The sequence below is a fragment of the Dama dama genome, chromosome 11, assembly GCF_033118175.1.
Source record: "Dama dama isolate Ldn47 chromosome 11, ASM3311817v1, whole genome shotgun sequence".
NCBI lineage: Eukaryota > Metazoa > Chordata > Mammalia > Artiodactyla > Cervidae > Dama > Dama dama.
The window spans coordinates 98,971,263-98,993,080 of record NC_083691.1 but is presented as its reverse complement, the minus strand read 5'-3'; the positions used below and the strand labels follow the sequence as shown (position 1 = coordinate 98,993,080).

At 47.4% G+C, this 21,818-nt stretch overlaps 1 protein-coding gene across 1 annotated transcript in view; it reads left to right on the top strand.

Annotated features, from left to right (window-relative positions):
* Positions 1 to 21,818, top strand: part of CNGA3 (cyclic nucleotide gated channel subunit alpha 3) — a 37,467-nt gene that overhangs the window by 7,131 nt on the left and 8,518 nt on the right. The window contains exons 2-5 of the mRNA XM_061156330.1: positions 7,793 to 7,929; positions 15,747 to 15,860; positions 18,118 to 18,297; positions 21,490 to 21,543. Coding sequence (XP_061012313.1) covers positions 7,829 to 7,929; positions 15,747 to 15,860; positions 18,118 to 18,297; positions 21,490 to 21,543 — 449 coding nt within the window. The 5' untranslated portion in view covers positions 7,793 to 7,828. The remainder of the gene's footprint in view (positions 1 to 7,792; positions 7,930 to 15,746; positions 15,861 to 18,117; positions 18,298 to 21,489; positions 21,544 to 21,818) is intronic.

Genomic DNA, 21,818 nt, shown 5'->3' with positions numbered 1-21,818 from the left:
AAGGTCCTGAAGATTTACTCCTATGTCTTCCTCTAGAAACTTTATAGTTTTAACCCTTATATTTAAGTCTATGACCTATTTTGAATTAATTTTTATGAATGGTATGTATTGTTTTACATACCAGCAACATTTGATGAAAATACCCTTTATTCTTTCCCTCATTGAGTTATCTTGGCACCATTGTTGAAAATGAGTTGATTGTAGATGCCCTTAATCAGGTTGAGGACATTTCCTTCTAGTTTATTGATAGTTTTATCATGAAGATATGTTGGATTTATCAAATGCTTTTCTTGTGCCCATTGAGATGAACATGTTTTTACCCTAACCTATTCATACAGTGTACTGTGCTATGTTGTGCCTAGTTGCAGTCAACTCTGTGTGACCCCATGGACTGTAGCCCACCAGGCTCCTCTGTCCATGGGGATTCTCTAGGCAAGAATACTGGAGTGGGTAGCCTATCCCTTCTCCAGGGGAACTTCCTGACCCAGGAATTGAACCCAGGTCTCCTGCATTGCAGGTGGATTCTTTACCAGCTGCGCTACGCTGGAAGCCCAATATGGTATACTAGGCTGATTAATTTTGGATGATAAGCCAACTTTGCATGCCTGGAATAAGTATCACTTGATCATGGTATAAGATACTTTTTATGTATTACTAGATTTGGTTTGCTAGTATTTTGTTATTAAAATCTTTGCCTATTAATATAATTTTCACCTTCTCACATTAAGTTCTGATATTTAAGTTGTTTATACTTATGCCATGTCCAGAGAATATTGACATTATATATAGTTGCTTCCCCTTCCTGTTTTTGAATCCCCTCCATATAGGATCACATTCATAGCAAATAGGAGAAAACTATCAGGTACAGTATTTGCACTGTAGGGTTTTGTCCCATCATGGAAATTCTGAAACAGGAGGCCCTTTAATAATCTACAGGGTCTTGGTTTGTAACTCTGTTCCACAGAGTTCCCAAAGGTATTCTACCTGCATTTTAAGGGTTTTTAAAATGTATATTTAAATATTTTAAAACCCCAAATGAATAGAGATAGTATTGGTTGATATGTGTTCCTTACCTAACTTTACTATTTGGATATTATGGTCAAAATTAACTTATATCCCACTGATTGTCTTTATAAAAATTATCAAACATTTAAATAAAACACTACAAGTGAATGTTTTTTGAATTGGGTTTCTGTGGAAGATTTCATCTATGTGCCATAGTCTATGTCCCATTATTAGATGAAGAAACTAAAGTGCTAGGTCACATGCCCGAATTGAAGGCTGAGCTAAAGAGAGACTCCAGCTCTCCTTTCTCTTAGTACAGTACACATGACCACCTATATTGTCTTTCCAATGTCATTTGTCTCAAACAAAAGATATTTTACTCAGGGAACTGCTTGAAAACACAACACCCTTATCATTGAGTTCATGTACTAATATCTGCTCTGGTCACTGTGTTTGTTCTGTGGCCGGCTCACGTCTGAGTGATTCAGTGGTTCAGCATTAGAGATTTTCCCTTCTACCCTGAAGTACTCAGATGAAGCATGAAAGAAGGAAAAGGCAATTACAAGTATGCTTTAGATAAAAGTTCCAAGGTGTGCAAACTTTGTGGGAGTTACTAACTTATCTTTGAAGTTTAATTTGACAAAATGAGCCTGCCCAACCTCACACTTACTAATTGGCTGAGTGCTTTGCCCAGGGTGATGCTAGGTAAGTTGAGTTGTGGAGGCTTGAAATGGCTGAAGCCGAGACAGGTTACTTCTGAGAAGATCAAAGACCCCAAGTGGTAACAATGGTCCATCCCAGCTTGAGAAAACGGAAGCTGGGCCAAGTGTGCCCGTCCAGCACGCCTGCAGGGCTCTCCCCTGATTGGGATTCCCATTTGCTTGGCGTGGCCTTGTGTCCAGACTTACTGCCTCACTGATCGGACCTGCCAGACCCTGATTGAACAGAAGTCAGTACCCAGGACAATGATCATTCACAGAGGCCTCACACCTCTCTATTGGTGCGCTACATCCTGGTTTTGGAAAATGACAATGTGTCAGTTGACACACATGGAACCAGGACTGGTTTTCATGTTTAAGCCAGAATAAAAAAGAGGACAGGACATGGACAATATTTTTTTAGTATGAGAAGTTAGTCATCACAAGTGGGGACCAAGATTTTTTTTCAGAAGCACATTTCAATTTAAAGAATAGGGCTTTGCATGTTTTGACTTCCTTTGTGGCTTACATGCTGTCTCCCTCATAAATTCTCCTCCATTCTTAAATGGGATGTAAATGCTCAGCATGACTCATTCACAGAAGTGTTAGGAGGATCAAATGAGTTTAACACACCTTAAGTTATCGAGAACAGTACCAGGCAAAGAGTAAAGGCTAATAAATATACTGTTGTAATTATCATTGTCATCATTGCAGTTACTCACCTGGATCTTCCTCCATTTATGCCACCTACTTTTTATTACCTACCATGAGTATATGATGGGTGTTTTGGAGATAAAATATTTTAAGTAAAGTTTATTAACTCCTTTAAGTCTTCTGGAGTTAATAAAGGAACGAGAAAAACACAAGAATAGCTGGGCAAGTTGTGTTAGATTTCTGCCTACTTAGCTGTCCAAGCCAAGAACAGTGGAGAGAGTTAGAGCTATGCACAAAAGACAATCAAATCCTTAAAGGTGCACAGCACAGTGGTTCACACGGGGTAGATGTTGAATAATGTTAAATAATCACAGTGATTGCTCTTCACATAAGGAGTCTCCTCAGACCTCAGTGGACCCTAAGACAGAATTAGTCCCCCGCCATCTGCACCACTTCTCATCATGCCTCTGTCTCCATTTCAGCACCTCTCTTTCCTCCCACTGCTGTTTACATGCCTGTTTCCTCATGCAGATTTGTGTCTTCAAAGACAGGGACCTGTTTTCTTCATCTTCATGCTCCTCAGGGCCAGTTGCAATGTTGAGCACACTGGAAGAATCAGTAAGTGTGTCAGTGGGAAGAAAGCACGTTGGATTTAGTGATGCTGTTAAAAAAAGAAAAAATTGTCTGAAACAGTGTGTCCTAAGTTCCCCAGTCAAGCCCTGGAAAACACACATGGATTTGGGAGATGATCACAAACTACTCACACCTGGGGTCTGCTTCAGGGTCACCCTAGTAGTTAGTAGGATGTATCTTCTTCCCATGCTTGAAAATTAAAATTATATTTGTGCACTTCTAATCTCCTGCAGTGCATGTGATACTACAAAACAAACCACAACATGGACTTCACGGGCAGAGAGACCCTGACCTGCATTTCCTCACCTCCACAATCAGCTTCACTATTACCTCTTAAGGTTCCTGAGGATGTACAAATGATGGATATGCAGGTGTCCCACACTCAGGGAACCCTGGCGGGATGGTGGTTTCCATTCTCAACAGAGCCTCAGTATTACTGGTTTTAATTTCATGATCTCATCTGTGAGTTCTAGAGTTTATGGGGCCAAGAGATGTGAAAGCACTTGGGCAGTTGGGGAATCATTTGGGTTATCATGGCTTAAAAGCTGGTATTAATGGAAAAGAATTAAATGTTTATCCTGCCTTTCCTGAGCTTCCCATGTGGCTTCAGTGGTAAAGAAACTGCCTGCCTATGCAGGAGACATAAGAGATGCGGGTTTGATCCCCGGGTCAGGAAGATCCCCTGGAGGAGGGCACGACAACCCATGATGGTGTTCTTGCCTGCAGAATCCCATGGACAGAGGAGCATGGCAGGCTATACAATCCATTGGGTCTCAGAGTCGGACACAACTGAAGTGACTTAGCATGCATGTATCTGCCTTTCCTGTATGAGTCATACTACTGAGCAGCCAAATAGTGTCAAATTTTCTTTTTTGTTTTTAAGAATATTTCAGCTAACTTAGGAAGATGGAATGGTAGAATATCACCAATATGCAACTCCTAATGAATCAATGATCACCAATGGCTGCTAAAATCACCCAAAGGAATATTCTTGCAAAAAAATATGGAACCCAAATTTAACCACATCCTGAGTACAGCTACCAATTTACAGGAAACATTGTAAAATTGGAATTGGCAAAAATCCATACTGTGGGAAATTCAGTAGTACAAGCAGTTTTGTTTTTTTCCATAAAAAGAAAGAAGAGAAATGCATAGAAGCTTTAGATTTAAAAATACCAAAGAGATACATCAAGCAATCAGACTATATAGACCTTGTTTTGACCCTTATTCTTTTAAGTAATTTTAAAAAGACAACCATTATGACATTTATGAAACAACTAGGGGGAAAAGATCTTATGATTTATCTTAAACTAACATTTTCCTTTAATTATATGTACATTTTGCCCTGTCCTACCCAACCTCATTCTCCTGGATAAAGAACACAGAATTAAAAAAGAAAATTAGATTACTTCTAACCCTTGAGAGGTCTGGGTCAAGGGCCACTTACCATATCTAAATAACTAAAAAACATTCTGAGTTGAGGTAATTCACTCCTCTCACCATAAAAACCCACAGAATCTTGGGTAAGGGCATACTTTCCCCAAGTGGTTCCAAGGAAGAGAAGTAAGAGTCTTGGAAGAGAAAACAAGGAAAAAAGGGGAAAACACCCCAAGTGTAGATTATCAAGCTAATCACCACTATGGGCAACTGGTTGGACCCTTCAAGGGCTTCTCCAAAGAGCCCTGTAGAATATAGGTCTGAATTGTCTTCCTGAGGGGACAAAAGAGGGGAATATCTATCCTTGGTTCTGGGTTCTATCAGCCAAGGGTTGCCCAAGGAGGGTTCGCAATCTAGCACTTCTGGGTTTGCACACGTGTCACAGTGGCCTCAGAACAGGGCAGCATGGGGAGATTTGGTCTCTGGTCTCCATCCATGGTTTGCCCCCTTCTTTTCCCTTTGGGTTTATCCCAAGTCACGGGGCGGGGGGACTTTCACACATGCATGTGGGCATTCTGCCCACACCTCCAAGCTCCATTTAACCCTCCCTCACAAACAGCTCCTCCTGAGCCACCTGGAAGTCCAAGGGCATGCACACTGACACACTTCTCAGGAAGACAGACCTGGGAAGAGGCCCCAGCAGGCTCTAGAGCCAGTCCACAGCCTGCTGGGTGGAGAATTTGGGGGTCCAGGGCATCCAGAGCGTCGCCTAGGGCAGGGGGCAGGGTTCTGGGTAGGCATGTCCCCTTGGTCATGGGCTGTGGTTGGAAAGTGGTCAGAGTGGGTCCTTTAAAGAATGGGACCCCCAGGCAGGGGCCCTACTGCTTAGGCCAAAAAACAATGCCAGTTCTTTTCTACCCACAGACTTTACACGATCAGGCGCTGGGATCAGATTTTTGTTAATCTTGGCTCAGGTCGCAAGCAACAACATTAGGGAAGCTGCTCACCTCTTCAGTTTCTTCACTGGAAAAGGGAAGGAAGAGGGAGGCAGCTGGGCGGGTTAAAGGTGCTTTTTTACACAAGCACCTACCCTGTGCCTGGCATGTAGGAGCTCTCGACAGTGGGCAGGTCTGTGAGGGTCCAGAAGTGCTGCCTCCATTCACTGGCATCCGGGTCAGGGTTTGAGCCCAGAGTGGAAAGGGCGGTTCAGGAAAGGGCCAGACTGGGGGCATCGAGATTTTTCTTCGTCTGGTACAATTTTCCTGGAAATGTACAAAGAGCAATTTTGATAGGTTTTCAACAGAGTCCCAGAGTTCTTTAAGAGGCTCTCTAGATCCCACTGTAAGCTCCCTGAGGACAAAGCTGCATATTGTTTTCTAACAAAACCCTAGCTCTTAGCGTGTTGCCTGGCACATAACTGCGTACAGTCAGGGCTCAGCTCAAAACTCACGGGATGGAGGATTTCACATTATAGATGTATTTCTTTAATGGGGGATTCTTGTTTCAGATGTTGGCGTCACAGTTGCTGCAGATATCTCAAACGGGAACGTTCTCTTCCTCTGCCCCCCTCCTTGCCCAGTCCCCGCCTCAGTGGGCAGCACCACCAACCCCATACCCTCGCAGTCGTGGCAGCACGGCTCCCTCATTTATCCTCGATCAACTACCACGGCCCCGTGCTCCTATCCACTCAGTTTTTAAATTTATTATATTTGATTCACTACCACAAACCTAGTTCAGGCAACTATGGTCTCTCTCCCCTGAGATACTGCAGCACTTAGCTGCTCGTGTTCCCTGAATATACCCTCCCCACTGCAGCCAGAATAACCTTTACACATCTGACCACATCCCTGCTGGGCTTAGAGTAGAATCCAAGCTCTTGATACAACCAGCAGGACTCTTTGGTATCTGTCATCTGCCCCACTTTTGAGATCCTTGAGAACTGTCTTTGTCTTATATTTCTTTGTATCTCCTGTGGTCAGCCAGAAACTAAGTTACATAAATGAACATAGTTTTCAAAAATCAAAACCATTTTTTATCTATTGAGAAAATGATAATATTTTAATTAAATCATGGACTTAAGCTATCAAACCTCAGAGATGAACCAGGACTATCTAAGCCAGTATCTTCCCCTCCCTGAGTAACTTGTGATGAGCACGGACCACATCTCTGTTGAGTACTTTGGTACAGTGCTCTGGGCTCCCTGCACCGACCTTCCTTTGGATATGAAATTAATTTAGTTCTGGAGTGAGCCACTGGGCTATTTCTGGAAATCACCATTTTTCTCTGGAGTGGTCTCAACTGACTTCTGACACACTTAAGCCATGCGGCTGCTCAAGAAAGCCTGTGCTCATCTGCCTCAGAGAAACTATCCTCAGGAATTTATTTTCCTCCTGCAGAATTTTGATCAGAAATCATGCAACTGGTCTGTCTGTTTCCCTCATGCTAGCTGTGCACTGACATCAGTTTTCTTTTCTCATCGATCAGAGGAGCACCTTCCACTGTTTGCTGAAGGGAGAGTATTAATGGTCATATTTCTAGCACTGGGATCTCAATTTAGTCATCTTTAAATAAAAACAGAAATTGTATGTGTCTGATGAGGTTATTTTGAGGATTAAACGAGATGAAGTGTGTATCCAGTTGAATATCTTGTTGTAAAGGTTTTTATAAATGTCAAGTATTTAGGCTTTTTATGCTTTGTTTTAAAACAAGATTTGAGGGAGCTATAAAATGTGCAAAAATTAATAAGATAAACATAGGCAAATGACAAAGCCAGACTTTTTTTTTTTTTTACTTTTTAAAAAGTTGTTTATTTATTTTTGTCTCTGCTGGGTCTTCACTGCTGTGAGGCAACGAAGTTTCTCATTGCAGTGGCTGCTCCTGTTACAGAGCACAGGCTTTAGGGTGCGGGCTTCAGTATTTGCAGCATGTGGGTCCTGTTGCAGCTCCTGGGCTCTAGAGTACAGGCTCAGCAGTTGTGGTACCCGGGCTCAGTTGCCCCACAGTATGTGGGAATCTCCCTGCATCAGGGATTGAACCCATGTCTCCTGCGTTGGCAGGTGGATTCTTTACCACCGAGCCACCACAAAGTCAGAGTTAAGAGGGACATTGCATCATTGACGAGAATCATGAGGGTTTAGCTTTCTTACATCGGATACCAAGTTCATTCATTTGTTTGATCAGCATTTAATTTTGAGCAGTTCTTGGCATGCAGCTTATACAAAGGAGTAAAAGACCTTTTTTGTGCTTCTGAATGGGAACAAGAACCCAGAGAGAGCCAACTAAAACACAGTGTGGCAGGAGTTGTGAGAGAGATGGAGGAGGACATATGTGCCAAGGCTTGTCTGGGGAGCAGCCCTCCCAAACGAGCTGGGTGTTCGGTTACTTCCTCGTCCTGACGACGTATCTGGTTCATGTTCATGTTTCAGCAGCCACCTTGGGGCGGAATGTGACACAGCAAGAAGATGGCCAAGATTAGCACCCAATACTCCCACCCCACCAGAACACACCCCTCGGTCAGGACCACGGACAGAGATCTGGATTGCATTGAAACCGGTCTCAGCAGGTAGGATGGGCTTTAACTTCACGCCTGGAACAAGTTGTTCCCATAGCTGCTCTTGACTGGGGAGAAAGAATGCCTTAGCCTGTGGGCAGGACAGGTTGGAGGGGGGAGGCTGTTCACAGCACTCCTTCTAACTGCATGACTCCTCCCAACCCACACTGAAGTAGTTTTTATTCTCATTTTAGAGATGTGGAAAAATGCTCCAAAAATTATGTAACTTTTGGAAGGCATGAAAATGAAGATTAAAACACAGCAGATTCAACATTCCTGTAAAAACATCCCCACAATGCCACACCATCCCTTGTGGACATCAAACATCTATCAGGCTCTGTCTGCACCAGTCACTGTCCTGGGCGCTGGGGTGGAGCACCAATCCAGTGCCTTGTCCCTCATTTCCCGGGGAGGGTCAGGACTCAGTCACGCTCATGGACTTGGGGGAAGGGGCCAGGCCTGCCAGCAAAGCCATCAGCACCATCGATGATGTCCAACAGGCAGTCATTTCCAGGCAGTCACCTGGAAATCTGAGGCCTCTACTTCAAGCCCTGTTTCTAACTTACTGGGAGACCTGGGAAAATGCACTAAACCCTCTATGCCTCAGATTCTTCAACTGTGAAATGGAGCAGCATTGGGAAATGGGAGTATCTATTTGGTACAGATGGACTTACACTTTTTCGATGCTTCTTAAATTGTCAATGAGTTGATTGAGTTAAACCAGAAGAAACTTTATTTTCAATATTAATGTTATTTTTGTCCCATGGATATAGCAGTGAAAACTTCTCCCGCCCATGAAAATTGCACATTATCTAAGGCCCAAAAATGCAACGACAGTCCCTCAGTCCTTGCATCCCTGGCCCTGGCCCTCCTCTATCATTTCTCCTCACTCACCTGTATATGTCTCTTCCTCTCTCAGATGCACATTTCATTTTTTTGTGTCCAGGTTCTTTGTCCCAGGTCCTTAGCAAACTCTGCTTATGAGTGATGGACAATAGTTTCCCTATCACTGCAAATTCATGCAGTCTTTGGATCCCCACTTTCTGGGATTCAGGCAAAGGAAGGAAAATCTCAAAGGATGACAACAGATGTTTACTCCCTCCTACACTTGCAAGTTGGTGCTAAGACCCAGGAAATTTTCTATGACTCAGGGGCATCAGAAATTCTCACCCTACTCACATCTCTCCCTGCTAACTGGCTGACAGTCAATATCTGTGTTCCATAACTGAGGGCTCCTTCCTTTAGCTTAAGGCATTGCCCTTATTTAAAAGGAAACAGAACACTGTTAGGACAGTTATCTGCTATTAAAACTTTGGTATGTATTAATAGTTTCTTTCCCACATCAGAGCTAATAAAACCCCCTGAAAGAAGGGGCTGAAGAGGGGCTTCAAAGAGGGTTGCTTCAAAGAGGATTGCTTCAAAGAGGGTTGCAATAAAGGGGTAAAAAGATCCAATGGGGACTTCCCTAGTGGTCCAGTGGCTCCCAATGCAGGGGGCCTGAGTTCCATCCCTGGTCAGGGAAGTAGATCCCACATGCTGCAACTAAACAAACAAACAAACAAACAAACAGGTCCAAGCATGGCACACAGCAAGAAAGTTAGGCTCCCTACAGACATGAGGCTCCTAGGATCTTGGGCCCCAGGAGAAGGACAGAGGCTGTCAGGATCAGGAGCATGTGAAGCAGCGTGGAACTTCTCCCCATTGCTCCCTTTTGCCTCAGGCAGGACATAGCCAGGGCATCTCTGGGATCCAGGCTCCCTGGGGTCTCTCTGGCTTCTCCCAGTGGGAGAGTCAAGAGAAGGCAGGCCCAGCAGGTGGGCTGGGGCTCCTGCCCAGAATGCCTGCTCGGCCCACACCACCACCACACGGGCCAGCTCTGCCCGACTCATCCCGGCTCTGCCTCAACTGGCAAGCCCCGCCTGGTTTGAAGGCTGTTGAAGAGCCTGTGGTTTCCCAGAGCCTCTCTGTGAGCTCAGGTTGGGCCCACTCACACTCAGAGAATGGGTCCGCCACACAGCAGGGGCTCTGAAATGCTGCCCTTGGTCAGTCCTCTCTGCCTTCTCCCCCGGGTGATGCCATGCCCTCCCCTCCCCTGCTCTGCATCCCCAGGCCAGTGTGGTGACCAACAGCACAGGCTCAAGGTCACACTGCCAGGTTTGAAAACTGGCTCCGAAAAGCTGACCAACAGCTCCAAGCCTCAGTTTCCTCATCTGCAGAATATGCTAGTTCTGACCTCAGAGAGCAGTAGTGAGGTTAAAACAGAGGAAAGCTCATGGCACAGCCCCTGCCGTGCAGTAAGCACTTATCACTGCTCCCTGCTGGTCTTGGAGATGCTCACCTCCATGGGCCTTCTCTGTGTCCCAGGCTGAAGCCTTCTCTGACCCCTCTGACCTCCGGTAGCCCCAGCCGCCCTGACACCTGGACGGGCGGTTTCCTGCCTGTGTCCACATAAGGCTGTCTCAGCCTGACCACCAGCCGAGTCTCACTGACCCCCCCTGGGGGCCATGCATGCCCAGCAGCACACGTGATAAGAGCTTGTTGACAGATTAGTATAGAATCCCATGGAAACACTAGCGAGATCTCAAACAGAGAGAGGAAAAAAGCTTCCTTCATGAGAAGCATTATCTCGCAGAAGCAGGAGTGGGTTAACAGAAGTTTCCAGAATGGCTCCTTAGCATCACTGAGGATTGAGAATAGGAGTTCGCACTGGGGATGGTACAGCCTTGGGCCAGAAAGCTGCGTCCAGGCCCCTCCCCTGCTTCTCAGGGCAGCCTAACATCTGTCTATGGACAGACCAGTTTTCCCTGTAAGATATATTTGAGCAAAGGACTTTAATACAGTCACAAAATTTTTTTAAAGTTTTGAATCACTATTTTGAGGGAGGAAATGGAATCTGAACGAATCATAGATCTTTGCCTTGAAATTCCAATCCTTTTAGAAAGCCTTTGGAGAAATAATTACAACTGTGTGTCCTTGAATATGAGTCATTCTTCATCCTCAGTGATGTCACTCAGCTGTGCTGGGAACCTGTGTGTTGCTTGGCCCTTTGCTGAGGGCCCCCCAAAGAGGGAGGATATCATCTTCCTGTCCCATGAGACATCTCTCTTCCCAGCTCTTTCACCGAATTAGAGACCAGTTTCCATTTCTCTTTTAAATCACTGGGATCATTTTGCTAGTGAAGAGCCATAAGGAAGGATCAACATGTTTCCTTTGAACAACAACAACAAAAAAATTAAATTTATACCTTGAAAAGACCAGAAATAAAAATACCTTGCATTTTGCTCTTTCTATTTAGATCTGTTTCATTGACTCAATTATTTAAGAGCTCTCTGGCATGTTTTTGCAGATAATGCAATAAAGACTTCAGAACCTGCCGCAGAGAATCACAGCTAGCACAAGGACACCTCAACCCCCAGAGCAATCTCCTGGTGTCGCTATTTTAGATGAGCTGTTGGGCAGAGGGGGTCGTGTCCTACAGAAGAGGAGACTTCTTCTTGCTGCCTCTTGAGCAGAGCCCAAAGCAATTATCACAAAAGAAAACCATTTGCCACCTGCTTCCCCAGGACTGAAGGCAAAAATGCAGTGACCTCAGTTCCCTGGTCACATGCGGCTGGGGCAGCACCTGCCCGTCACTTTAGTTCCTCAGGGCTTGGGAGGAGAAGAAAAATAATGTGTCCTACTCTCCACCCTTGTTCTAAAGGTCACTTCTGTTCACTCGCATGTCCCCCAAGTCACTAGAGGAAGACACCAGATCCACAGAGCACAAAGTTAATTACCAGTTTCCATTCTGATGAGAACCTCTGCTTCCTCCAGTGACAAAAGAGCCTCACCTCATGGACATGAATTCCTCTGTATAAATAAACACAGAAGATGAGCTTTACACATTGAAAATGGCCTTGTCTTTCAAAACAGTCAGTTTCTTGTGTTTCACCAGTTGTCCTTGTTCTTGCTAATTACCAACTTCAGAGGGCTTCTTCCTGTGGAGGTAGCATCACCACCGAGAACTAGTCAGGTTGTCCTGGCCTGATCTGCTCGTTCTATAGAGCCTGAGGCCTGTCAAGTCCTCATCTAGCTCCTGGCAGGGCGGGGCCTGGCTCCCAGTCTCCACCCTCTGTATTTCCTTTCGAGGTTCTGAATCTCTGATCTAGCAGTGATTGCCAGAAGGGTCTCCCTTTCAGCAGTAGCTGTGTGTCCTTGGGTACTCAACATGTCGCCTCAGACATTTGTTTTCTCTCCTCCTACCCCATCTCCCCTTCTGTCTACCTTGTGAAATCAGTTTCTCTGAGGAGTAACTCATTGGATTTGCTATTATTTAGATATCTCCCAAGCGTTTAAAAAGGGTAGAGATTCTGGAGCTAGAAGAAAGATATCAGGGTAGAACTTTGGGCATCAAGAAACAATTAGGGAGATGCATCCAGAAAAAAAGGCCCCTTGGGTCCCTTGAATTTACATCATATAAGACCCTTCCTGTTCCTCACAACTAAATGTGCCTTTTGGGATTTGGGTGTTTGAACAAGTCATTATGGAATCAATTTTTCCTTTGTTTCCTTTTTGAAGACCAAGAAAATTAAACTCAGGAGGGTAAGCGACAAGCCCCCAGTACCCCTAGCTAATAGTGGCACACGGGCTTAGTTGCTCTGCAGCATGTGGAATCTTCCTGGACCACGGACTGAACCCATGTGCCCTGTATTGGCAGATGGATTCTTATCCACTGTCAGGGGAAGTCCTGACAGGGTCTTTTATATGTTTAAGGTTGAGGTGTGAGTAGTCTCTTATGAGTTTAGAGAGAGAATTCTAATAGGTGTTGGGGTAGGGACTCAAACCCAGGCCTCCGGGTCCCACATTCTGCTGCGGCCCCTTCCAGGGGATGTCATGGGTCCAGGCCACATGTAGTGGCTCTCACTGCTGCCAGCTGCAGGCCTGCTTTGAAATCTGGGGTGAGTTCTGCCCCTCTCACTCACCCACAAGCTCTGATGTCATGGGCATGGAGTCCTTTGCTGCGGATGCAAGTAAATCTGCTCTCAGGATGTGCTCCTGCACAGTTAGCAGAAACCAGACTAGGCAGAAATGCTGGGCTGACTGCCTGGTGCCTGGAACTCCCTGAGGAGCTGGTGGGGACAGAACACCTTATTCCTGGGGACCACCTCCAGACCTCCAGGCACACAGGCTGTGCAGAGCTCCAACCCAGCTGCCTGTTGCTGCCCCCACCTCCAGCTCCCCACCCCCAGACGTGCCAGCTGCTCGGAACCAGGGATTGGAGAGATGGATTCACTTGTCTCCCTGCCTCCTCCTCCTGCAACTGACCCGGTGCCTTGGAACATGCATTCCCAGCTTTGTGGTACACAATATTAGAAGGGCAAAGGAATTGTAGCTTCCTAATTGTAGCAGGGCCTCTGATAGGGCCTCTCTCTTTAAATTAATTAATATTTTATTTTTGGTTGCACTGGATCTTCATTTTGGCATGCAGGCTTTCTCTAGTTGCAGCAAGTGGGGCTACTCTTTGTTGCGGTGCCCAGGCTTCTCATTGCCGTTGCTCTAGGTGCACGGGCTTAACTAGTTGCAGCATGCAGGCTCAGCAGCTGTGGCACACGGGCTTAGTTGCTCTGCAGCATGTGGAATCTTCCTGGACCACGGACTGAACCCATGTGCCCTGTATTGGCAGATGGATTCTTATCCACTGTCAGGGGAAGTCCTGACAGGGTCTCTTATATGTTTAAGGTTGAGGTGTGAGTAGTCTCTTATGAGTTTAGAGAGAGAATTCGATTAGGTGCTTTGGTAATAACAAAAACATGCCCACATAGTGCAGCTAGGGGAGTCAGAGTCACGTCTCTAGTGGCATGCTACAGAACTCCGTCCTCAGTCCAGCTCAGTCCTCAGTCGTGTCCAACTCTTTGCAACCCCATGGACTGCAACACGCCAGGCCTCCCTGTCCATCGCCAACTCCTGGAGCTTGCTTAAACTCATGTGCATCAAGTCGGTGATGCCATTCAACCATCTCATCCTCTGTCGTCCCCTTCTCCTGACTTCAATCTTTCCCAGCGTCACGGTCTTTTCCAATGAGTCAATTTTTCACATCAAGTCGTGAAAGTATTGGAGTTTCAGCTTCAGCATCAGTCCTTCCAATGAATATTCAGGACTGATTTCCTTTAGGATGGACTGGTTTGATCTCCTTGCAGTCTAAGGGACTCTGAAGAGTCTTCTCCAACACCACATTTCAAAAGCATCAGCTCTTCGGTGCTCAGCTTTCTTTATAGTCCAACTCTCACATCCATACATGACTACTGGAAAAACCCTAGCTTTGACTAGATGGACCTTTGTTGGCAAAGGTCTCTGCTTTTTAATATGCTGTCTAGGTTGGTCATAGCTTTTCCTCCAAGGAGCAAGCGTCTTTTAATTTCATAGCTGCAGTCACCATCTGCCTCAGCCATGTCCTATTCAACTTTTGCTTTAATTAGAAAATACAGAAGGCAGATTCATGAGAGGGTGACAGCAGGCTTTGAAATGGGATGGAATGGCATTCAAATCTCAGTTTTGCCATTTGGCTATGTGACCTTGGGAAAGTTATTTAATCTCCCTGAACCTCAGTTTCGTCTCTTATAATGTTGTTATATGATTTAAGTGATAAAATGCATGTGGCTGACGTACAGTAAGCAGTCAATAAATGGCAGATACTTTATGTATCACTCTGTGTGTTTTCAGCAAAAAAAAAAAAATGCATCCTTGATATGGGGAAGCTGAGGGAGAGAAGAACCTGCTGGCTGTCAGGGCTGAGCAGAGACTGCCTGGAGGAGCCACGGTGTGGTAGTGAGCTCCCCCTGTGCTGGAGACAGCAGGGCTGCTGCAGAAAGGAAGAGGCAGCAGCTTGGCAGCTGGGCTGTGGGATTCTGACTTCTGATCACTCACTGGGGAGACCCAGAGCCTGTACCCTGACAGTAATTCTTGCTTACTTCTTCAACCGTGCTGCCACCTTGTTAAGAAGGCTGATTAGGTTGGAATAGGTCATGTGATCGAATTAATTTGTCTTTCCTGGGCTCTTTAAGACTCGAAGGATGAAGTGCAAATCCTTAGAGGCCACTGCCTGGATGGCTTTTAATCAGGCTGATCAGACTTCAGCCCCAGGAAGTTTTAAAGGGAAAGAAAGGAAAACAGGCCCCAACAGAGAGATCTTATTCCAGGAAATTCGACAAACACCAGACTCTGCTGATGCTCAGACTTTTTGCCCTGAATTGCACAAGGGAAGGTCCTCCGCCCCTACCTTGGCAAAAGGGCACAGCAGAAGTGGACTTTCATTGAAAGCACTATACAAATATGAAGCCAATTCATTACAATATTTCAGGACCCTCCTCTTAACCAGTGGTTTCCTGCAGCACATACACACAGGGACAGAGGGCAAGGGAAGACCTCTTGAAGGAGGCGGCCCTTGATCTGGCTTTAGAAGATAGGGTTTCAGCATGCAGAGATGTATGTGAATGAAAATCCTTGTCCTGGAATCCTCATGTGGAAACAACTGCTCTGGCTCCAGAGGCAGGCATGGTACCTCCCCCACCCCAAAGCCCTGCCCTCGGTGCTCTAATAAGGACCATTTACTGCTGGCTTGCCCCTTTCACCTAAGCTATGGGCAGTGGCCTCCTTGCCATAAAGGAAAGGTCACATTATCCTAAAAGTCAGAATTTGCTGGAGTGTAAACTGAAGTGTAGAGCCCTGGGGTGAGCATCTCTGACAGCAGCGTTCCTCTTTAAGCAGAGCATCTGGCCATCTCAGTCCTCATCATGTCCAAGAGGTGGATGAGCTGGAAATCAGTTTCGCTTGCTGCATATTTGATTTCCTAGGACCCACTTGCCATGCGAGGAGACATCATCAGAACTGCAGGAAGGCATTGCCATGGAGACTAGAGGACTGGCTGAATCCAGGCAAAGCTCCTTCACCAGCCAGGGTCCCACCAGGTAACTGACCAGTCTCGGCCCTCAGCTTGGGAAAGGGGAGACAGAGGCAGAAAGAAAATAAGTCTTAGGAGGAAATGGTGGATGAGGGTGGGGTTGCAGATTTGGAGAAGAAAGGGGCAGGAGAGGCAGAGTCAGAAATCTATCAGGGAGTAATTTCCTCTTGGGTCAGGTGTTCTGAGCTCAGAAAAATCTAAGAAAAACTGCCTTTATCTGAAATTGCTCTCATAAAAAGTGATATCAAGGTACTTGTTCAATTCTGAAAGAATTCAGAAAAAAAAAAAAAAAAGACACCAACCAGAGACGTTTCAGAAAAGAATTCAGAAAAGAGACCAGCCAGCTAGGGGAGGCTATAGGGTGGACCACAGTGGCAGGCAGACGGCAATGGCGGCTCTGTCTGAAATAGCCCCTGGCAGGTCCTCAGTCCTAAGTGTCTAGACTTCATAGCTCACATCCTTGCAAAAGCATTTGAAAGATTAACTCGGCTCTGAGCTCTGTCTCCATTCTGATGACATCTGTTCTCCAGCTTCAGTAGCTGTACCACCTGGAGGACGTCATTTCACCTTTCAAATCTTGTCTGAAGATGCATCTAGTAACATGAGGGCTGCAGCAGAGCCCACACTGGACAGTCAGCAAATGTTGGGCTCATGATTTCCTTCCACTGAGTTTTTTTTTTTTCATCCAAAGCCAGAGTTTCATACAGTAGTGTGTTCTACAGTTTCTGCTTAAAAGTATTTCAAAAAAATTAATTTATCTAGTTATTCTTCATGTTTTTCATGGTGGAGGATTATTTATTTCACTAGCTCCTTGTAGCTGGGCACTTAAGTGATTTGCAGTGGTTTTTTTTCATCTTATTAATAAAATGCTCTCTTGAGGCCTGTTGATTATAAGGAAGGGAACACCTTCAACCAGCTCAAATGGAAAGGGGAAGGCTAGAGCAACGCTGGTATAACCTAAGACCTAGGCCACCTCGTGGAAATGGAGACCGTGGGGTTGATGAGGGGCCCTGGGGAGGCAGCCGCCTTCCCTGTCTCGTTTCTCTAGCAGCATTTCATGATCCGTGTGCTGCCTGCCTCTTCCACTTCTGGCTTTCTCTGCCCTCACCTCAATGGGTACAGGCTGAAAACGCCATACGATCCTGAGTTGTAACACCCAACCCCATCTTGAAGTGGTTTTTAGTTCAGAGGCTTGAGTGACTGAGTCTCTGTGGGTCAGTCATCCATTGCCCATCCCTGAGCCTGTTGGCCAAGGCTGGAGCTCCAGGGAGCATGGCCTCTGTTCCACCCCTCAGCAGAGGGAAGACCTGAGTGGGCGGAGTGTCAGAGCAGAGAGGTTGGGCCAGGCAGGCACCTTGACATTCATCTGCAGCAGCAGCTATAAGCCTCTCTGTTCTGTTTGTGGGATATTCCTTTGCTGCATCTATTTTTAGGCCATGGTCACAAGTGTGTGATGGGGATCAAGATATGTGACAATTCATGACTCCATACCAGGTTGCTCAGAACAGATTTGGGGTACCGTGGGTGCCAAGTCAGGGAAGCCAGACACCAAGAGACAGAGTTGAGTCTCTCGGCCCAAACTCCCCCCACCCCCCACACCTCCTCCATATGCCCCCCGCCACTGCTGAGACTCAGGAGGTGGGGCTGAGGGAAGGTTTTACAGGAAAGCTGGAGCTGAGATGAGCTCTAGGCACGTGGGCGGCCTGGGTTCAGGTGCTTGAGGCCTGGACCGGGTCTGCTCCAAGACAGAGGTCAGTGCACATTGCAAAGGGACTTCTCCACAGGCCAGGAGAGAAAATAAGAGTTTGTATGAAAAGCAATTCATAGGACAAGGGTTGGGGAAAGAACTTAGGTTGTATCTGGGTGCTTGCTCCATTAAACTTGTTCTGAATTTTATTCCTATTTGGAAATTGTATTTTTTACTGTTCCTCTACTTACCAGTCATAACAAAGAGCTCTACATGGGGCAAAAGGAAAAATGAGCCAAAAAACTTGCTAAGGCCCCACTGGAAGGATCATGCCTTTGATGGAGTCTAGGCGTTAAAGTGACAAAGCCAAAATGAAAATAGTGTCCCTTCCGGAGGAAGCTCCATCCCAGGTGGCAGAGGAGGGAGAAAGAAGCAGTTCTGGGGAATGGGGGCGGGGGCGGGGGCGGGGTCAAACCTGAGCCTGCCGCCTGCCGGGATCACTTCCCCTGCCCTCACCCTCTGGGAGGGGGCTTCCGCGTCCTTCCACTCCGCCCTGGTTGCCCATCTGTCCTTCCAGGTTGTCACGCCTCATCATCTTGCTCCGTGCCTGGACCCCCAGGCACTTACACCAGGAGGACCAGAGGCCCAACTCCTTCCTGGAGCGTTTCCGCGGAGCCGAGCTCAAAGAGGTGTTCAGCCGAGAAAGCCATGTCCAGTTCAACGTGGGCAGCCAGGAGCCTCCAGACAGAGGGAGAAGGTAAGGGAGACGGGGCCACCTGTACCAGATGGGACTGGAAGCACTTGCTGCTCGTTTGGTCCAGTGTGGATTCACCCAGCATATGGCCTGGAACATCGGTACCCAGGTATTCCCCAAGAAAGGGTCTGTTCTGGGGTACACTGCATGCTCTAAACGTCTCCGTCAGACTTCAAGAAGCCCTGCAGGAGATGAAACCCTTTAACCTGAGGCCCCAGCCTCAACTGAGCTCTGACCCTGCCCTCCGCAGAGCCCCCCAGCACCCCCCGGTGATGGTGCTTTCAGAATCATACCTCCAGGACGTTGGCCTCACCAATCTCTCCATCAAAGGACCCTCATCCTACACTGCAGTGTGACCTGTCTTGCTAGAAAACTGAGGCTTTTGTACCACGAGCCTCGGGGAGTACCTATGTGGTACCCACAATTTTATGGATGGGTATAGGTGCATTCTTCTGGGAAGAAAGATCTGAAGGTTGGTTAGAACTTTCAAGGGGAACCTTCCAACCCCAGGTTAGGTTGAGAACAATGAGGGGACAATAGGTGGGTCTGGGGGGGATGGGGAGAGTGTTTGCTTTTCATTAGGAGAAGGGTCTGCAGAACAAGGGCTCTGTGCACCTTGCCTGGCCCCCTACCCAGCGGGGAGCTGTGGCTGGTGCTGTGGGGTGCAGGCATGCAGAGAAATTTGCAGGGGCTAGACTGATATGCCCTGCTGCCCCTCCCCACACAGAGCTGCTGTCTCCCCTCCCCCTCCCCTCTAGTGCTCTTGAGAAGCACCCAGCTTCTGGTCAGTGGGAGACCACTGAGCCACCACGGGTTGAATCAGTTGTCGCTCAACAGCAGAAGGTCTCTTTAGGACCCCATGGCAGCAGGAGAGGTGAGCCCTCGGGGGAAGCAGACCTCCTCTCAGCCTCACAAACAGGAGGACACTTGCTCAAAACCCGCTTTAAGGGGAAGGGGGGCTTGAACAAGATCTTTATTCTGAATTCTCTAGGTCATGCCAAGAGTTAAAAGACATAAAAAGAAGGGTGAAAAAGAAGCATGGTTGTTGCAGAACCGACAGTCCCTATGTAATTCGATTGAGAAAATGCTGTTTTTGCGTCAAAGGAACAGAAGGGCTCAGATGTGGCACCTCAAACAGGCAGAGAAAGCCCCTGGGGAGTGAAGGCTCTGAAGCTTTAGGGAAAACAAGATGGATCTTCTCGGAGCTTCAGTTTTATTTCCAGATTTGAGGGGGGAGGGATATTTTTATTATAGGTTATGCATTACATTGTGAAGTGTGCAAGATGTACAAGCTTGCTTAAGATAAAATATGAGAGTTCAAAGAAATGTCTTTCTAGTGACATTAGGAGGCCTGTGTTAGTCTTCCCTGCTGAGGAAAGGCATGAGAGTTGCTGGCTGAGAGGCAGAGGTCCAGTGGAGCAGCATTTTTGGGCTGCTGTTTCACACGAGTTTGGACAACAAACCCTTGGTCTCCTGGGCTGTGAGAAGGGTGCTGTGGAGGGTCTGAGCACTGGACATGTGCAGGGCCATTCCAGGTTCCCAGAGCTGAGCATCCCTGTGAGGGAGCTCTAGGACCACAAGGCGCACGTGCTGGTCACTGCTGGGCCAGAGGGACAGGAGGGATGGAGGCTCAGGAAGAAGGGAACGCGGGAAAGCGGGGTAGGGCGGGGGTGGGGTGTGGCGGGGGTGGGGTGCAGGAAGCAGAGAAGGGCTAGGGAGGGAAGGAGGTCTGTTAGCAAGTCCACAAACTGCTTCAGTTCCTTTTGGGCAAGCAAAGACTTCCTTGGCTTAACTGATCAAGCTGTCTTCTCTGCAACTTGAGATTCATGGAGACGAACTCTAGACTGTCCATTTCCCTGTGTGACCAGATAAGTGGAGGGTTGACCTAGGACCCCATCGGGGCCAGGCCCCAACTTGCCACCAATGCATGGTTAACTCACTGGAAGGTTCAGGGTGAGTGGGTGAATGCGATGGTGCAGGATGGGAGCAGAGTAATCAGGGAGGCTTCCTGGTGGAAGAAGACCTTGAATTTTCAAGGCCAAATCCCATTAGCAAACCAAAATGTATGCAGAAATGGGTCTTAGTTCTCCTATGGGTTTGGCCCAGTGAGATTATGGGCACAGGGGTGTGGCAATCACATACCACTGCACCCCAGAAACCGAAACTTTCCTTTGTAATAGCACAGTTTTGATTCCTCAGGGGATTTTCAGATGATCTAAATTAATCCTGAAAAAAGCGATTAGAGCCACATTCTGAATGGAAGGAGGGAGGCATGGGCAGGGCATGCAGAAGTACCAAAAAGGTATTTGACTAGATGTTCGACATCAGAGGAGAGGTGCTTTGAGAGTCAGTCTGGAGTGTCTCAGCCACTGGCTTTGGCCCCCAGACCTCCTGTCCTGCGACTGGTCTGCAGTGACCACAGACAGGCAAGCCTCCCCCCCAGCCCTGTGATTCAGGCTGGCTTTCTTAAACCAGCTGTCACACATGTGAACTGGCAGTTGAGCTCATGAGAATCACGCCTTTTCCTAAAGAACATCATCAAGCACTGCCCAGTCCAGCTTCAAATAAACATCGCTGGGTGCAAACCACCTTCTACAAGATTCTCACATAGATCCGGGTAGTGGGCCCTGAAGTTTTAGGGCGAATGCTGGGGACCAGGCTGGGGAGGATGGGCTGAGCCCCGGGGTAGCTCTGCCCTGTCTATTCTTTGCCCTAAGAATGGGAAGCAACGCCTGTGATGGGGCGTCTGAGGGCGGGGCCCTGTGAGAACCTCGTCCCTGCCGCTAACTCTGTCCACCTTGGTCCACGGCACTCAGCCTGTTCACCCAGAAGCATCCTAGGCGGGCACCATGCTGGGCCATCTCTGTGCCCTCCATAGCGTCTGGTGTACTGCCTGGCGCGTCTGAAACGTCAGAGGAATTGAGGCCAGGGTGCTGGATGGGACTCAAAGAGGTACCCCCCATTTATTCAGAATCCTCACATTACCCTTGTGTTCATCCTCTGCTCTACTCCAAGGCGTTCACCAGCACAAACTGGTCACACCCACAAAGTTTGTCCCCAACAGTAACAACTCCCTGTGTTCAAACTGCGCGGAAAGGCCCAGGAGACAGGGGATGGGAGTCCCAGAATAACTGACTGAGGGCAAGGGGTCCCCGGCAAGTGGGCCAAGTTCAGATTCTCTTTGCCTCCCCGCAGTGACTGGCCCCTGGCCAGGAACAACACCAACACCTGCAACAACTCAGAGAAGGAGTGAGTACCTCTGCCGCTTCCCCTCCCCACCTCCTGCAGACACCCAGCCTCCTGCAGACACCCAGCCGTGTCTCCCTCCTTAGTCCCGCTACTTCTGCCACACCCGCCAGACCGTGCTAGAACCCTGCTCCTGGCACTGGAAGCCCATCCCTGTGGACACACGTGGGGAGGGACCTATTCTGTGTGACTTCCTTGGGCAGGTCCTCTTTTCTCTGTGTGTCTTGCATTGTTCTATTTATAAAGCGAAGGAGCTGGATGGGTAAACATTTTCAGCG